Source organism: Musa acuminata, chromosome BXJ2-10 (assembly GCF_036884655.1).
Source record: "Musa acuminata AAA Group cultivar baxijiao chromosome BXJ2-10, Cavendish_Baxijiao_AAA, whole genome shotgun sequence".
NCBI classification, from domain to species: Eukaryota; Viridiplantae; Streptophyta; class Magnoliopsida; order Zingiberales; family Musaceae; genus Musa; species Musa acuminata.
The window spans coordinates 26515257-26532364 of record NC_088347.1 but is presented as its reverse complement, the minus strand read 5'-3'; the positions used below and the strand labels follow the sequence as shown (position 1 = coordinate 26532364).

The 17108-nt window shown below is 41.9% G+C and overlaps 4 protein-coding genes across 4 annotated transcripts; 2 read left to right on the top strand and 2 right to left on the bottom strand.

Moving 5' to 3' along the window:
- LOC135624790 (soluble inorganic pyrophosphatase 4-like) lies at positions 1–4360 on the bottom strand. Its single transcript, XM_065128739.1, has 9 exons — positions 4203–4360; positions 2727–2868; positions 2603–2631; positions 2229–2294; positions 2046–2153; positions 1755–1820; positions 1524–1644; positions 889–970; positions 1–358 (listed from the first exon to the last, which is right to left on the bottom strand). The coding sequence occupies exons 2-9, from the start codon at positions 2857–2859 to the stop codon at positions 316–318; spliced, it is 648 nt and encodes a 215-aa protein (XP_064984811.1). The 5' UTR covers positions 2860–2868; positions 4203–4360; the 3' UTR covers positions 1–315.
- A 2311-nt stretch (positions 4361–6671) lies between these two features.
- LOC135624205 (zinc finger protein ZAT12-like) lies at positions 6672–7483 on the bottom strand. The gene has a single exon (XM_065127613.1). It carries the CDS (start codon positions 7261–7263, stop codon positions 6805–6807), a length of 459 nt encoding a protein of 152 aa, XP_064983685.1. The 5' UTR covers positions 7264–7483; the 3' UTR covers positions 6672–6804.
- A 3432-nt stretch (positions 7484–10915) lies between these two features.
- On the top strand, positions 10916–11389 carry LOC135625720 (zinc finger protein ZAT12-like). Its single transcript, XM_065130808.1, has one exon. The coding sequence runs from the start codon at positions 10916–10918 to the stop codon at positions 11387–11389; it is 474 nt and encodes a 157-aa protein (XP_064986880.1).
- Positions 11390–15964: 4575 nt separating this feature from the next.
- Positions 15965–17108, top strand: LOC135624788 (transcription factor MYB59-like). The gene is made up of 3 exons (XM_065128737.1): positions 15965–16188; positions 16288–16417; positions 16499–17108. The coding sequence occupies exons 1-3, from the start codon at positions 16053–16055 to the stop codon at positions 16941–16943; spliced, it is 711 nt and encodes a 236-aa protein (XP_064984809.1). The 5' UTR covers positions 15965–16052; the 3' UTR covers positions 16944–17108.

Sequence of the window (17108 nt, the reverse complement as noted above, 5' to 3'; positions counted from 1 at the left end):
TGCAGTACACTGTTTGGCTTTTGATAATAGGAGAAAAATAGACACCAAGTGTTTACAATCACATGAACAAGCAACTTCCAGTCTAGTCTATACAATCACATGAATAAGCAAGCAACTTCCTATGCGATTAATAAAGTAACCAGGCTCGCAATTACATTAAACAACTAGCACTTTCGTTGTAACAGTGTCCACTTTGATATACCCTCATTGGCAAAGTGTCATGTAACAAGCATCAACAAAGAACTGTTTGAATGGTCCTCCTAGATATATATATATATATATATATATATATATAATCGCCCCTCCAAATGCCTCCTACCTCCTCAAGCTTTCAACAATGTAAGTAGCATAAAGGTCCCTGAAAGTAAGTTCAAATATCAAAAGGGGATATAGACTATGTGAAAAATAGCAAATACTACAAATCTCTTTTATAATAAAAGAATATGATTTACATCCCAAGTACAGGAATGCAATCAGAAATGAAGACCGTCCAAGTTGTTCCAGTCTGAATGTTCTAAAACCTAAAGACCAAGAATAACATTCCGCAAATTTGATTAGGGCATAACAAGAAAAAAGATAATACTGCGGTCCAATTTGAAGTTGTTATCACATGTAGGGCAATGTTATATGCTTTGTCATAAACAGTTGTGCTTAGGGATCATATTGTGAAAATGGTCCGAATTTTGATCCCCGATCACATGTCTCCCCAAGCATTAGGCAGGAATGACTCTAACTAAATGGATTAATTTCTTATGTATTTTGAAAAAAGCAACATCAAGTTTTAGGTAAGTATTTTATTGTAAAGATATACCAGTCCTGTAATATAATTGAGGATATGTAGGTAGCAAGCCAAAGATATAAAGAAATGACAAACATGATAATACTTACATGGAATGCTGTATTGCTTTGTAAGCTGAAGATGCAGGCAGGAAGTCATTCACGGCAACGTCCTTGTTTTCATTTTTCTTATCTGATTTTCTATGGTCAAGGAGAATCAAATTTGATGAGTTTAATACTTGTGGATTTATACTTCTGGGAAGAGTTTCAGATATAGAGGACAACGTTGCATTTTTCATGAGCTAAACCATCAGTAGTTTCTCTATAAGATCAATACTTGTCTCCTGCTTTGCATAAGATACACCAAAACCGAAGGAGATGAGAGCACATAAGACAATGAGTGGGTGAAGATATATCTTACAAGCATGTGCTCTAGAAGCATAAGTAAAAAATACAAGTAAATTGTAGCACAAAATACCTACCTACTAATGATCTAGGTTCGAGTCATGAAAACACTATGGTAAATGTAAGAAATCAAATATTAATTTTATCTATATTCTACATTGGCCAGAGTCTTACACACTAGTCTATCCTTTTCTTAAAAATGAGAGTGATCAATGAATTATACATGACAAGCATTTATAGATGTAGATTGTAGGGCGGACCTAAGTCTGGAAATTTAATTGACCATATTACTTTGTTTTGTGGATAACCTTTTAAAAATGTTCACAAATATACAAGGATACAGTCTTCAAAGAAACGCCTGATCTCAGCTAAACGATGTGGTGGGAGCTCTTTGATATCATTGTAATGCTTGTATTCAGGATCATCAGCACAGACGGCAATTATCTTGTCATCTTTCTCCCCCTGTTTATGATATGATGAATTGCATCAGCACCTTTTATATCAATGTCAAGCAATCAAATGCCTTGAATTATGAAATCAAATGGTCCAACATACTAATGCATAAACAAGACCTGATCGATCATAGGCATTAGACCAATGGCTTTAGCTCGAAGAAAGCATCCTGGGAGTACTGGTTCCTGTTGATTCAGCATCAGCAATTACTATTCTAATAGATTCCATTAAGTAACTAACAACTACAAATGTTAAAGGAAAAAATACAAGGGAAATAACTTAAAAATTTAGACTTAAAAATTATGAAAATTTTCTGATAGACTTATGTGATGGCATTTGTTGGGAAACTATTTCCTTTTATACACAAATGTAAATGAGTATTACGACCATGAGAGCTAAGTGTTACAAACCTGCATGATAACCAATACATCCAAAGGATCATTATCTTCACAAAGAGTGCGTGGGATGAAACCATAGTTATGAGGATACACCACAGATGAGTAAAGCACTCGGTCTACCTGCGTACACAAAGCAAATATGAAGTTTACAACAGAAAGCAGAAAGGAAGCAACAGGGTAAAGTACCATGCATACCTTTATCAACCCAGTTTTCTTGTCAAGTTCATATTTCACTTTGCTTCCCTTTCCTATTTCCACCACCTGCAGGAATTAAACTTTTTGTTTATAATATTAGGTACAGCATCCTGTTTCAAGTACAAATATATAGTATCCTTTTCATCCACATAAATGTAAGTCCGAAAGATCCTATAAAATGAATTATTGAATTAAGATATTAATTGTTAAAGACACCATCAGTTGAATATTTTAGCTAGGTTACACACAATTACTTTCATGCCAAAACAAGCAAAGTTGCCAAATTTTATGTTCTAGCACCACATTGAAGTCCTTTTATTAGCATCAAACCCTGTGATAGGACAACTCAATATTGAAAGGTATAATGTACTCACACAGTTGAATATTGTAGGCGCACCAGGGCCTGTAAGCAAAATCCAAAGTCCAATGAAGAAAGGAATTAACATAGAAAGAGATGAATAGATGACCACATGAAAATTTTTTTATGAGATTGAGTACCTATTTCAAGATCATGCCAAGGATGTGCTGCAACAGACCTTCTAGACATGGATGAAAGTATTCTCTCATTGAGTGGTGGATGAGAAATTTGCAGGCCAGAAGCCTTGGTTGGTACTTCAGGAGGTGGAGCCATAATGAGAATCTGATAAACATACAATGAATTTTCATTGTAAACAATTCATCATCTTATCTTAAATGTATACTTGTTGGAACATTGAAGAATATAGAAGTTGCTGGTCATGAGTAAAATGCAAAAAAAGAAAAAAACAGAAAAAGTATTCAGACAAAAACTTCCAAACAGAAACGTTCTTTGAGACTTCTGCTGCCCTAGATTAACCATGGCTCATTTTTAAACTACATCCATAATGTATCATACACAGTCTGCACATCGTGCACATTATTGAAAAATGGGACAGTGATTGTGGCATTACGAACATTAAAAGCCATCACTGAGAATTATTATTACAAAGAAAATAAAATAACTATCACTATTATTGTGACTGTCATTGCCCCCATCCGCATTAAATTAGGCCCAAAGGCATGAGTAGCCTGCAGGCATCACTCATCCATATGCAAAGGGCAGATATATGATATGTTCAGAACACACGATGGGGGTTCAAAATCTTCGAAGCCTATGCAAAATGCCATTGTTGTCAGCATAAAAAAATTAACGAAAATTATTAGGTTTATTTTCATTGATATGATTTGGTAGATAGGGCTCTATCAGAACAGATTGGGCAGATCAATGACCTTCAAGGACAGTATTAGATCAGGAAACAGCAACGCTATCACATCTCTAGGATCTTAAAGCCAGTCACGAGATCCGAAGAAATAAAACAGCCAAAATTCATCCAACTTTACTTTGTGCATATGTGGGACAAATGCGGGACAAACACAGCACAACTGACTTGGACTTATGGTGACTTCTGCATTTGATGCACCAACTCTTTTCTGCAACAAAGCAATATATAATAATACTATAGTCTAGATGAAAAAGAAAGTTCGGTTATATTCTAGAAAACCAGAGTCATCCCTGCAGATCTACTACGAGGAAGATAGAACTAGTGTATCTGGAACCCTAATCAGGAGAGACATTTGAAAGAAAATGGTGAAAGCAAGATCAGACATATTTCTTGAACTCCAATACAAAAGATCCAGCAAAATAAGTACATGAAAGTTGAAACTTCTATATCTGGATTCACAAGCAACTAGCGCAGGTAAAATCCTTGATATATAGCAGAACAAGATCCGATTCGGCTCAGAACTAAACAGACAGAGACGGAAGCATACAATCCTCGATCGAGGCCCATAACTGTGGCTCCGATCCGGTGCAATAAGCATTATTTAACTTAAAACAAAGAATCCCAAAGAGACTCAAATGATCCGATCCCAACAACAAGGTTACATGTAATTGGAGTTCGAACAGTAAGCAAAACGCAGAAAGAGAGATCCGACGTGTTCCGAACAGAGGTTTACCGGAATCGGTAGATCGCAACGCAGACAGAGGAGTTGGAGCCGCTCTCGGAACCGGAGACAGGAAGAGAAAACGAGAAGAATCGTAGTAAATATGAATCGGTTCAGAGGACCGGAAGAAGAGAGAACGGGAGATGGTGTCTGCCTTCCCGCTGTGCCCCACTAAATAGGACGTCTAAAACAGATCCCACGGTATCGGAATCGGCACCTTTGGCGATGCCACCGCACCTCGGACAGTGCCTCCGGGACCCACCGAGATCTCGACGCGCCTCTACCGTTCGTCGATGTGCTATGGTGCAATTACCCGGCACGTCACGGCACACGATTAACCACCGTGACGCGTCCACCTTTGGGCCTGTGCGTGACATCCGATGGTTCATATTGCCCCGATCACAGTGATTAGCGGATCGCGTGGGAGCGACGCGTCCCCTTAAGCAGGAGAAGGAACCGTATTCTGTTCCCCGTGGACGAAGGGGTGGGTTCGCCGCGGCAGCCCATGTGACTGTCTTCAACCGGCGGGTCCCGTCTGGACCCGCACGAGTTATTGGGAGGCCCACCATTCCCGGCCTGCGGAGGCCGTGAGAGAACGGAGATCGCACGCGTCGGGCACGTGACGGTGTGTTCATATATGCAATATATATTGGGATTTCATGAAAGAATATTTATTTTATAATCTTTATTTAATGTTGGATAAATATATATATATATATATATGCCATGTTTTGGGGATCATTAATTCAAATATACTAATTTTATGTGACTCGAATTTTCATCGTGCAATCACATATAAAAAAAAATATTTGAGGTAAACGACCATTATCGGACGTGTGCAGTTAGTTCCTACTAGTCTATATTAACAAAGGGAGGTGTGCATGGCAATGGTAGTCCGGCAATTTGCTGAGAGCCATTAAAGAAAGAGGAGTGGTGATGTATACCGAAAAGAGTGATAAGGGTTACAAAGCTTAAGTCAAGCTCTGAAGCGTCAATGTTGCTACAAGTCAACAACCATGAATCAATCAAAACTACAAGACACATGAATTAATTACAAGTCCCTATAGCTTGTAATTAAGAAATATTCACTGAGTTATTTTTATTCAAAGAATATTTTCTACTAATACTAATGTGGCAAATCATAATAGATTGTTTTATCATTTTAGGATAAACTGAACTTCACATGTCGGGCCATTTGCCATGTCAATTATTAAGGTAATACATAGCTCTTCCTTTAGAAAGTAAAACAAAAACCAATCACAACCCCATAGACTGTCAATCTGAAAGGTTTTGAAGGAGGAATAATAATGTATGTGGAATTTGTGGATTTGCAATTGAGGAAATCTCTAAGCAGGTGAGAAAAATCCTTCATACTAAATGTGTATAATCTCCCCGAGTGTGTATAAATAGCTATCAAGAGCTCACTATCAAAATGAACTAGATAATTACATCTTATACATTTCATAGTTTCTTCTACAATTTTCATCTTTCTATTTTTTTGGTTTAATTTTTAACAAACTTCATGTATGTTGCTTGCATTGTCAGCATCAACCTTTTAGGCCACAACTTACCTGTATGCCAATATGTCAGCTTATGCTTTTAAAGTCGCAAAAAGCCTGTTCTAACTATCACAGAGATTGTGTATGAGATGTCCACAAGTCTGTGTTTAATTGTAGGATTCTAGAATGATTGTGTTGTGCACTATACTTCCCCAACATTATAAGCCACCTATACTGCCAATAAAATAGGGACCCTTTTTTAAGGACAAGTATAGTTGCTTCTTATTTTTTCAAAAAAAGTATGATAAAAGAATTTTTTTTGCATAATTTTATGAAACTTATCTTATTTTTCTAGTAACAGCAACTTTCATGCAAAGATGTAAAATTTTCCCAATTCAGATATAAAATGCTCACCAAAGATGAGACAGAGAAAGGGGTTGTATGGTTGAAGCTAATGAACTATTAGAGTGAATACAACAAAATCAAACCAACAAAGTCACTTGAAACTTTTGTCAGGAAAAAAAGATGCATCTGTCAATCTCATAATAGCTGTTACACAATGAGGTCTGGAAATTGCACCATTAGCTTCTCCAAAGGGGCAGAAGAAAATGTCAAAAAGTAAAACAGGACAAAAGCAAGAAGAAGAGTACCTTTCCACAGTTGAATTATAATTTCCTATTTTCTATTTATTTTTTGTTTAAAATTTAACACTTAAATTATGTTAGGATCGATAAGTATCTTTAAAGTCGAGAATTCAAGTATGAAAAAAGATCTTTTTGTGAATTATAATTTATTTATTTTATAAATACCATATCTATCTTAAAATTAAGAATGAGAAACAGAGAAAAAACACTTTAAATACTCGTATGATTTTTTTTTTGTTTTTACGTTAACATAGATAAGGAGTCTCGAGCCATATATAGATTAGTCTTTTTTACATCGAGATATTCTCGTACGACAAATTATTGTCATCAAATATGTATAATCTCATAATTTATCGGTATAATTCTTAGTATTTTCATGCAATAAGTACACAATGAACAAATGGAAAAAGAAAACATGTAAGAAAATGAAAAGTATTACATTAGGTATATGAGGAGGTCAATATAGATCGATCAATACAAGCAATCCACCGCCACTGGGTTTGTATATACAAGCTCAAATCCAAAGATCTTTAGCACCCTCTTCCCCTCAGTACTCTTCGTCTCCGGTAGCCCCTGCCCGCAGGCCGCGGTGGTCGCCCGGTGCCGCCGCATGTGACCTCCCAAGGCCTGGCCAATGGCGAACTCGAGCCCGCAAATGGAGCACTCATGCACCCTCGGATTCGCCCCCTCGCCGTCGCCGCGGCCGTCCCCGGCGAGCTTCAGCTTCTTGTGGCTCGCCCGGTGGCCACCGAGGGCCTGGAACGACGGGAACTGCCGGTTGCACGTCTTGCACTCGAAAACACGTGCCGGTGGCGACACCGACGACACGTCGGCGTCGTCGGCGCTGCCATGGGACAGCTGCATCAGTGCATGAGCCATGGTGTGGACGCTCCCCACTTCTCCTTCCCCTGCGACCCTAGTTCTCTTCATGCTGGACGAAACGTCGGTAAGAGCTCCGAGCACACTTGCGGATGGGAGGCAGGAAATGGCTTTTTAGGCTCTCAGGACTCGCCAGTCGTGACTTTTTGTAGCGGCAAAGAAGTGTTCGTTTTCGTGATGGCAATAAATTGTGGGAGGAAGTCAATTCGGCTACAATGTTCCGTAGGTGAGAGGTAAGGATGAGATCGTGGTGATGGAAGCAAACACGACGACGAGAGAGGTGACTTGGTCGTCCTATCTTCTAGAAATGTGAAGTGGTCTCGATCTGATGCAGTTTGAAAAGGGAGAGAGGAAGAGTCAGCAAAAGTGTGTTAGATAGATATATGAGGTTTTACTGCACTGGATTTGCGACTCACGGAAACGAGAGAACCCAACGAGATGGAAGCACGGATTTGCTGAGCTGCGCAGGAAACGTGTGTTGAATCCATGGCGTGGTAGCTGAGCAAATCCGGTACAGGTGATGTGTCAATGTAGTATACCCGACACCAGCCTTCCGATTCTTCTTCCAAGTCTTCAACCTAACCACTACCGAGCTCCAAAACTCACCACCTTCCTCCGCTCTTCTTCTCTTCCCCATCTCCAACCACAAATGACGCATCTTTCCATGTGTTCCAGGTTACTCAATCAGCTTATTGTGCTCTACCATAGCCATTTTTTTCACGTCCACACCATCACATGAATTCACTGCCGCAGTGTATATATCTGAACATAAAGATTCGCAGATCCGAATAAGCTGGTAGAGTTGATTGAAAATGACCAATTGGTTGATCCAGAAACCGAAAGAATAATTATTTTAGATCATCAATTTCCGTGCTGTGATGGCTTTGCTCATGATGCGTCATCGCCGACGTTACCGCCTGCCACTGAAGTGGCAGTCAGCGAAGCTCGGCTGCTTAAACAATAACTATACAGCATGGAAGGTACGAAGAGAGAACATAGGTGGGTTTGACTTAGATTTCCGAGGAAGGGAACACCTGCCATTGGCCAAAACATCTGAAACCATAGACACCAGAAGGCATCACCGAGGTAGAAGAATGGAGTAATGCTTCAAAGTCCTGAGAGCATATGACACCGGAATGTTGTCACTTGTTGACTTCCAACAGGCCAAAGCTTATCTAGAAGAACCCCTGAGTCAGCAAAATACATGAGAACGGGAGCAGCATGAACTGACCCTGAGGATGTACAACTTGGAAAGCAGCAACGACCGGAAGAAGCTTCTGAGGAAACTGAGCGCCCGTCGGGAGGCAACCACTGGTGACGACCGCTGGAGTACTTCGTTGAATTCGAATCAGTACCACAAGCACTGTTTGCAAGCTAATAGAATTAAAGTATTGGATTAATTCAATACTTCTTGAGGGCTTATATTGCTAATATGTGATTTTATTTAATCATGCAATACAAATGTGATTCTCTCTCTCTCTCTCTCTCTATCTATCTATACCATATCAATATTTGAAGAAAGCTTCCTCAAAGAATCTAGTAAAATTGGTGGAGTCATGGTCATATTTTTGGTAAGTGGAGACTGCCTTTCGCCCAAAAAACAATGCTCCACGTATCCAATTCCTTTGATCTAGCAATATTGTACATCAAGATTGGTGTGAACCTTAGTGGGGGAAAAGAAAGACAATGTGCCACTGGTCTTCACCCATCAACAATATCATCCAGCAATGGAATAACAAAGGTTCCACTTGCCATGTAAGATAATAAATACATGGTAAAAAGAAGTGAATATATATTATGATACCAAGCTATTCATCATGCATGAAGAATTGGAAACATAGGTGAGAATTCGTCCTCCGAGAAGAGAGATTAAAGGTGCAATCCGCAGTCTCTTTTTTTGTTTGTTTGTTTGTTCATGAGGAATTCATCCTGAATTTATATAAATTGAAATATGAATTAACAGCAATGATACAATTTTTTTTGTTCCAACCAAAAGTTCTCAATACCAAATATTGGATGAACACATATAATTTTTATTTTTATTAATGATAATTGAGGACGGAAAGAGATAAAAGAAGATAATAAGAAAAATAATTGGATAGTTATCAGACTCATTCTCACTAAAGAAGAAAACTCTCAAAATGCATCTTTTGCACCTCCACATGTCTATTCTGTGGATGATGGAATCTCTGCACCACTCACACATAGTATGAGGAAATGAAGTCAATTACATGATCTCTCGTTGACCCCTATTTATAGAACCCAAGTATAAGAAGAAGAAATAATAATAATAATAATAAATAAATTAATAAGAATAATAAATTATATCTTAACTTATTTGGAGAAGTTAAGTTTTCAGATTCGTCTTCTTAACCTATCTTCTTTTATGTACTTGATAGTGTTGGGTTCTTGATAGATTAAAAATACGGTAGATGTCGCTACGTGACAACTTATAAAACATAAAAAAAATAAATAAAAACCAATAAAGATTTATTTAACTTAGAAACAATTGATGATGTCAAATAATAAATGGTGTGGTTCGACAAAATCGGTAGATTCAAGGAAAGTAATGTGTAATAGGACATGGCATTTTAGCTTTGGAGGAAAGGCTTGCCCAACGATGCCAAATGGAGGGAGGGAGGGAGGGAGGGAGACAGTGAAGCGTACGCTGTTCCAATTGGAGGTCGACATATGCATCTAAATGCGTGCCTCCCCACTTAGCGATCGCCATCAGGGAGACCGTCATCAAATCAACACCCATCAAAATCCATTACCAGCTGCTGCTGATTCATCGCTCGGATATCTCCAAGATATCTTCACCGTCGCTTCTCCGAGGATTGTCCACGTAATGCCGCCCACACGTCAATGTGACAGCACAGGTCAACTCCCAGGTCCACTCCACGCGTAGTGAGAGGCGTTCAAGTGACAACAAATCTTTGGCACCAACTGTCCCAAATTCCTGGCAATCAGCAGTAAACCGTGTGTTTCCTCTCGGGCCAAGCAAATCACAGCTCATATCTCGCTAGTCCAAGTTGACTTCTTGACCCATTTGACGCTGTGAGAACCTTCTTTTACGTAGAACCGAGCGAGAGAGAAGAGAAAGCAAGGACTCCTGCGGTCATAAGCCCAAAAGGGCAGAGTCAAGTCAACCCGAGGTATTTCATTACCTTGACACCACATAACGTTTTTGTGGTGCCTTAATGCTAGGCTTTGCACTGATTGAAGCAGAGAAAGGCGGGCTTGCAACGAAACTGTCCTCGACAATAATAAAGGCTCTTGCGTGCGAGACACACCTTAAGTAGGCCACTCGGAGGAACTCGGGGAATCTAATCACATCATTGAGCTTCTCATGTTAATGCTGTATCGGTATTCCCGATGGCCAAAGCTTGCCTGAGAAGGGGGGCCGACAACAACACGCAAACTGAGCACTAGCAGCCACTGTTGCTGATGTGAGGACAACGCGGTCGTGTACTGCAAGTCGTGTTTGCGTGATTGCTTCCCCAAATTCCCCGTCTTAGTCCGCGAACGTGACACGAACAGCTCCTCATGTCATGCCTCTATAAAACATGCACCTCCATGCACTTGTTCCTCATCCCGTGTCCCAAACTCCATGCAAGAAGCGGATACTTCCTCGGCGACTCTTCCTCGCGAAGCTTCCGTCCCTGCCGGAGGAGGAATAGAGCAGGAGACGCGGAGCACGGAGATGGATAGTCTGCTACTGCTGCTCTCATGCGAAGAGAAGCAGCGGGGCGAGGTCGGCGGCACGAGCAGGCCCAGTGGCGCCGGCGGGGTCCGCCAGTTCGAGTGCAAGACCTGCAGCCGCCGGTTTCCGACGTTCCAGGCGCTCGGAGGCCACCGGACGAGCCACACAAGGCCGAGGGGACGTGGAGACGGGTGCAACCCGGTGCAGAAGATGAGGCCGAAGCTTCACTCCTGCCCCGTGTGCGGCTTGGTGTTTCCGATGGGCCAGGCTCTCGGCGGCCACATGCGGCGGCATAAGACGGCGGCGCCGGACGCGCATGCCGCGAGGGAAGGTGGTGCGAGGGAGCTTCGGTGGCTGGACTTGAACTTGCCGCCGCTGGAGAACGAATTGCAGCTCCAAAGCCTTGGATTCCGATACACGGCAGAAGGATCTGCAACGCGAGATTCCTCCAGTTATTCATCGCATAGTGCATGATGATGATTTGATGACTATATATCTATTTTGGATGAATTCCTTTCAGGAGATGCATTGTTCATATCCTCATCGCCTCATTCATTTCTTTTTCTTGCTTTGATTTCTTCATTACATTACATATGGTGTTGGATTTTAATTTGGCTCTAAATTTGTTGGTTTCTTAGGGTTCATATAGGTTGACTGGTTTGCAGTGGGAGAGATCCTCTGAGTTTTCCCTTCAATTACTTCCTTTTATTCATGTTTCGACTTAGCATTTCTTTTCTTTTCAGACAAATTTTCTTTGGTTTTATTTTATTTCTCCTTAATTAGTTTGATATAAAAATAAATTCATGGGGGATATTTCTTGAGCCTTTCTTCTTTGTAGGGTTTTCTTTCTCCCCTTGACTTTGAAGCTATTTTTCCTCAAAAAAACATTTATGATCAGAAGAGAGTAAGTGCTAATTATCCTTTGGTCTATGGGGAGCAAGACTTTTTAGCATTGGCAATGGTATGCTAAGGATTATTTCTTGTCAGTAACATAAATTTCTTTTAATATGGTAGAAAATTAGAAACCACAAGAAAAGGACTGGGGGGGACAGAATGCGGATATTTTTGATCAATTATACATTAGTCATCCTAACAAGAAAATAAAAGATGGAAGTTCCACTGATTGATCTTTATCCATTTCTTCAAGCAAGCCTTGCCCTTTTTCAAGACATTCTCATGTCCATTGCTTTTAAGGACAAAGTTGGTTTTTGGCACATAATTAAATGATAATTTATATAATTCATCGTTAGCTAAGAAAGAGCCTAATTGAAATAATTCAATGTATCCATTGCCTCCAATAATAGAAAATTAACGCTAATTGTTATTGCTTCGATGCCGTTGACCATAGAGTAGGCACGATTTAATTTGGTTTCGAATGTGTAAGCTCATCCCCAAGACGTTGCTTGTTTGCTAGAGGTTGATTTGGCATCATCCCGAGGTACGCCTTAGTCTCGTCGAGGTTCTTGTATAAGCAGTCAGTGTTGAGGGATGTTCTCGACCTAATCCCTCCGATGATAAAATTAGTTATGAGATGAAATATAGTAGAAATGCTTTTCCTTTTTAGGATTTGGGGGTTGACTTTTATACCTGAGCGGTCGATGAAGCGAGGTTGACGATCGGTGGACACACCTCTCCGCGGGTGGCGACGGAAGGTCGATTGCGAGAGTGTTATTTATTAGGGGTAGAGTCTGTCTAGGATAAGAAATGGATGACCCCTTGTGTCAGACTCCCGGAAAGAAAAAAAAAAAGAATTGAGTCATGTTGCTTGGGGTTAATGCTTTCTACAATCGGACATGCGAGCCTTCCAGAAATCAGGATGATAGATCGCTCACGATAGATAACCCTAAAAGAGGGGGATGGACCTCATTATCGAGGATTAACGTATCATGCTATTGCCCCGTGCGACACCCTCAAAGATCGAGGTGGGCAAAGACAGGAGGATCGTGCTCGTGAGTTCTTTCACCCATGTTATCGCCTAGGTGATAGCCCTTGACTGGATGTCAGCAGTGTAATGCATCATTACATTCCCTCTTTTGCAAGTTCCCAGATGGCATCTCGATAACGACGACCACTTCATTTCCTACCCAAATCCTCATTTGTGAAATCCTCAACAACCTCTTGATGTCTTGGTGTAGATCGATTTTTCTCCTCCAACTAAGTCGAATCATCCCCTAATACTACCTTCGACGATCGAGTTCAAGGTTATCAATGCGTAGCAGAGATTCGATCGTGTATGTATCACCGTGAGTGTCCAATAATTATAATCTAACCATTAAAAGAAAAGAAAAAAAAAATGAAGTTAGAATAGCTTTATGATGTGCTACGGGCTATGGCGGCTAAGGGATGGGTTTTTATGGGTTGTGGGCTGTAGGCCGAGCAAGAAACGGTCATTAAGAAGTAAATCCTTGGTGCAATTTTTGCCTCTGGGAGACCTAATTAAGTTGTCTTGATTGAGTCTATAGATGGAAGTGCAATCAATAGTAACAATGGGAGATCGTACGCCATACGACATTAGGGAGATGGATTATGATGAAAGGACAATGGATGTACAAATTGTCAAGACGAGATTTTGAACATTCAAGTTAAGCCTAAGCCTAAGCCTAAGAGAGAGAGAGAGAGAGATTTGGATGCATATGACCGGACTAAGCTAATCGGACGTGACTCAGCTAAAGTAAAAAACATTGTGAGAAAACACTCAAATGAAACAGAAGAGCCTGACACGAAACATGGCGGACGACCACCCAACTGGTCCAACGCGCACAACCCGCGGCGTCGGCACATCTTGAAATCATCATGGTTTTCGGGTCCATAGAAATTGTGGAAGAACAAAAGGCTGCAGGCCATGCCACTATGTGTGTGCTTCTAGTCGAATCCCTCGACCAGCTCGAGCCCATGGGCATGTATGTGCTCGACGAGTCTTATCGACAAAGGACACCACACCTATCACTTTCCTGTAAGAATGCTGCTGTTCCTTAGTTGGTACACGATCACAAGGAACAACAGTTGGAGGCACCACGGAATCGCAACTTGTAATTGCCACTGCATTGATCTTTCCTGCACTCGTTACGCCTCTTCTCCACCATCCCAAAAGCCACACCTTTCGGAGCTAGCAAAGCAGGGTTCGGACTTAAGGGGACAGAAAGGGGTCAGAAGAAGACCCTCGACCAAATATAAATACCACGTCTCTTTCCTTCACTCGTCCACATGCATCTCGTATGCAGCGAGGCAATACATCGAACAAGCAGTCGACTACTCCGGGAAACAAGACAAAGCAGCTGCTAACCAAAAATGATAACAAATAATATCTCGTCACCGACCACATCCGGTGCCAACTGCTACACACCCTCCCAACACATCACGGAAGAAGATGAGATTTGTGATGCATTGGTGGGAGTAGAATAATGGCAGGTTTGAAGGCGGCCAAAAGGATGCAGGCGGAGGAAGACGAGAGACGAAGGGCCAAGTTGGGGGCAAAAAAGACGGGATGGTGGCATCCACGTCACGATGCCTCGGCCTCGAGCTACTCCGCACTACGGAAAAGATCCGCTTTGGGATCTGAGCCACACTGCACGCTTTTCTATGGCTTCTCCGTTCCGCTTTTGGACATCGAGAAGGCTCGGTGCAGCCCGTACCACCGTGTCCGTGTGTGTGGGTAATGGGTCAGTGTCAGCACCGCAGCCCTCGGCACTCGGCTTGATTCCTTGACCTGGTATGCACGCAGTAGTGCTCCAAGATATTGCTTTAAAAATGGCCACATCACGCGAGGAGGAGGAAGAGGAGAAGGAAGGGAGAGGCATGAGTTGAATCAAGAGGAGGGGGTGATGTTTACACGTAAACAGAACCCCACGGGCTTTTTATCACGGCAGGACTTGCCTCAGTGTTAATGATAAGACACCAACTATCCTTATCACAAACACTTCAGTGATTTAAGCAGGACCGACTGCCGATTCATGAAGAAATAATGCCTGGGATGAGCAGGGGAATACTTTGGTTGCAAATGAAGATGATGCCTATGTTAGAAATCGATTCATAATGGGTGTTTCTATATTTTGCGATCATATTAATATGTTTGATATTATTTTTATGAACAATATTCATGTGTAAAATAAATAAAAAATTATGATCAAATCTAGAATGCTGGTAGACGACTAAAAGATTAAAAGAGTGTGGATCATTGCATAGGTAAGGAAAGGCATGTCACTTATGAAGTAATGCTCTATCACATATATGGATTTAAACTCAAAATACTTGTAAGAATTCTTATTCTGGTCTTACTTGTAGAGCTATACAGTAATTATAATAATAAAAAGGATAGTGGTACACTAGGCCTAAAGGTCCAGTATTTGAATCATCCTCCAATACATTTTAAAATGTCAGTCAACTAAAAATATCTCGACTGGGCCAATAGCAAGACCATGAAATTGAATCCACCACTTACCTTTCCAAAAAAATCCATATCTTGTTTAGCTAAGACAATGTGCTCTCAAATTTGGCAAGTAGGTCAGATATGGTACTTGTGTATCGAAACATTCCAGCAGCAAGTACTTGAGACATTCCCGAGTTAACAAGCTATCACTCTTCCTGGTTACACTTCTTGGCATAACTCTTTTGTTTGACTAAAAATTGTAGCATCCAATGAGGCAAGAGAAGAATCTAACTCACTAAAAGCTTCTCTTCCTTTTTCACTATTCTTTTGGTGGCTGAGCAACACATACTAATAATATATTAAGGGCTCAAACCACCTTTCGTAAATCACCAAGTGGTTACTTTCACTTGTCTTTAGAAAGGCAACGCAACAAAGAGCGTGACCTCTCCGAGGACATGGAGTCGCCCTAGCCATCGGACTCCCGCTTGTCCCTTTCACTGCTCGTATTATTAGCAAGAGGCCAACCAAAGCTTCTCCAGCACACCCATTAATCGCTAGACGTTACTAGGATGTCATAAAGAAGCTAAATTGCGTGCTAGATTTTGTGAGTTCGACATGACATCACCTGGCCACGGCTACGGTGGCTATAAAACCCCGTGGGTGGCGTCCTACGCCCTCCGAGTTATTGAGAATCACACCTTTCAGAGAGAGAGAGAGAGAGAGAGAGAGAGAGAGAGAGAGGCGTACCTGAACAGAGTGTGCCGTGCAGTGATGGCGAATGCGCCGCCTACGGGAGCAGCGGCGGCCACACGGAAGGGGCCGTGGACGGAGCAGGAGGACCTTCAACTGGTATGGTTTGTGCGCTTGTTCGGTGAACGTCGTTGGGATTTCTTAGCCAAGGTGTCAGGTTTGAGCGGTGGCGGGGGATAGGTAGGCCTGTAAGGCACTTAGGATGGCGGGGGAAGGCACTGGCTTTGACCTCTGCATGCCTCCTCGTTCTGTGCAGGTCTCAACAGGACCGGCAAGAGCTGCAGGCTGCGCTGGGTCAACTACCTTCATCCCGGCCTCAAGCGAGGGCGCATGACGCCCCAGGAAGAACACCTTGTGCTTGAACTCCATGCCAAATGGGGAAATAGGTCTTCCTCACTTGTCTTCATATGCTTATGAGCATGGCTTGTTGCTTGCAATCCAGTGATCCGAATATGTCTGCTCTGTAGGTGGTCTCGCATTGCTCGGCGGCTACCGGGGCGCACCGACAACGAGATCAAGAACTACTGGAGGACGCACATGAGGAAGAAGGCACAGGAGCGGCGGACGAGCTCGGCTCCCTCGCCGTCTTCCTCGTCCTGTAGTAACATCTCGGAGCTCAGGGCGGAAAAGCATGAAGGTTGCAGCACTGCAGAGGGAACCTCGTTGATCTCAGGGCTTGAAGTGAACGATAACGAAGGGAAGGGGTACACCATGGATCAGATCTGGAATGAGATCGCCGCATCGGAATCCGTCAGCCAGCTGAGCTTTGACGAATACAAGGGCGGATCGGCTTGCAACATGGAATGCCCTCCGGTGAGTTCCCCCATATGGGAAGACTGTTCTGCGTCGCTGTGGAGGATGGAGGACGAAGACTTGTATCCCATGACTGACCTCTTGCTCTCTAATTGTTGACGCAGAATGGTCTTTCTCTGTAAATTGTAGTGAAATCGTGCATGCAAGTCCTTAGTCCCTGCGACAAAGATCAGTCGATCTCTTGTAATCCATGGTATCTACTGTAACAACTACAGAAATGTGGGAAGTTCTCTGTTATCTATATAAAAAGCTTGTTCTGATGTA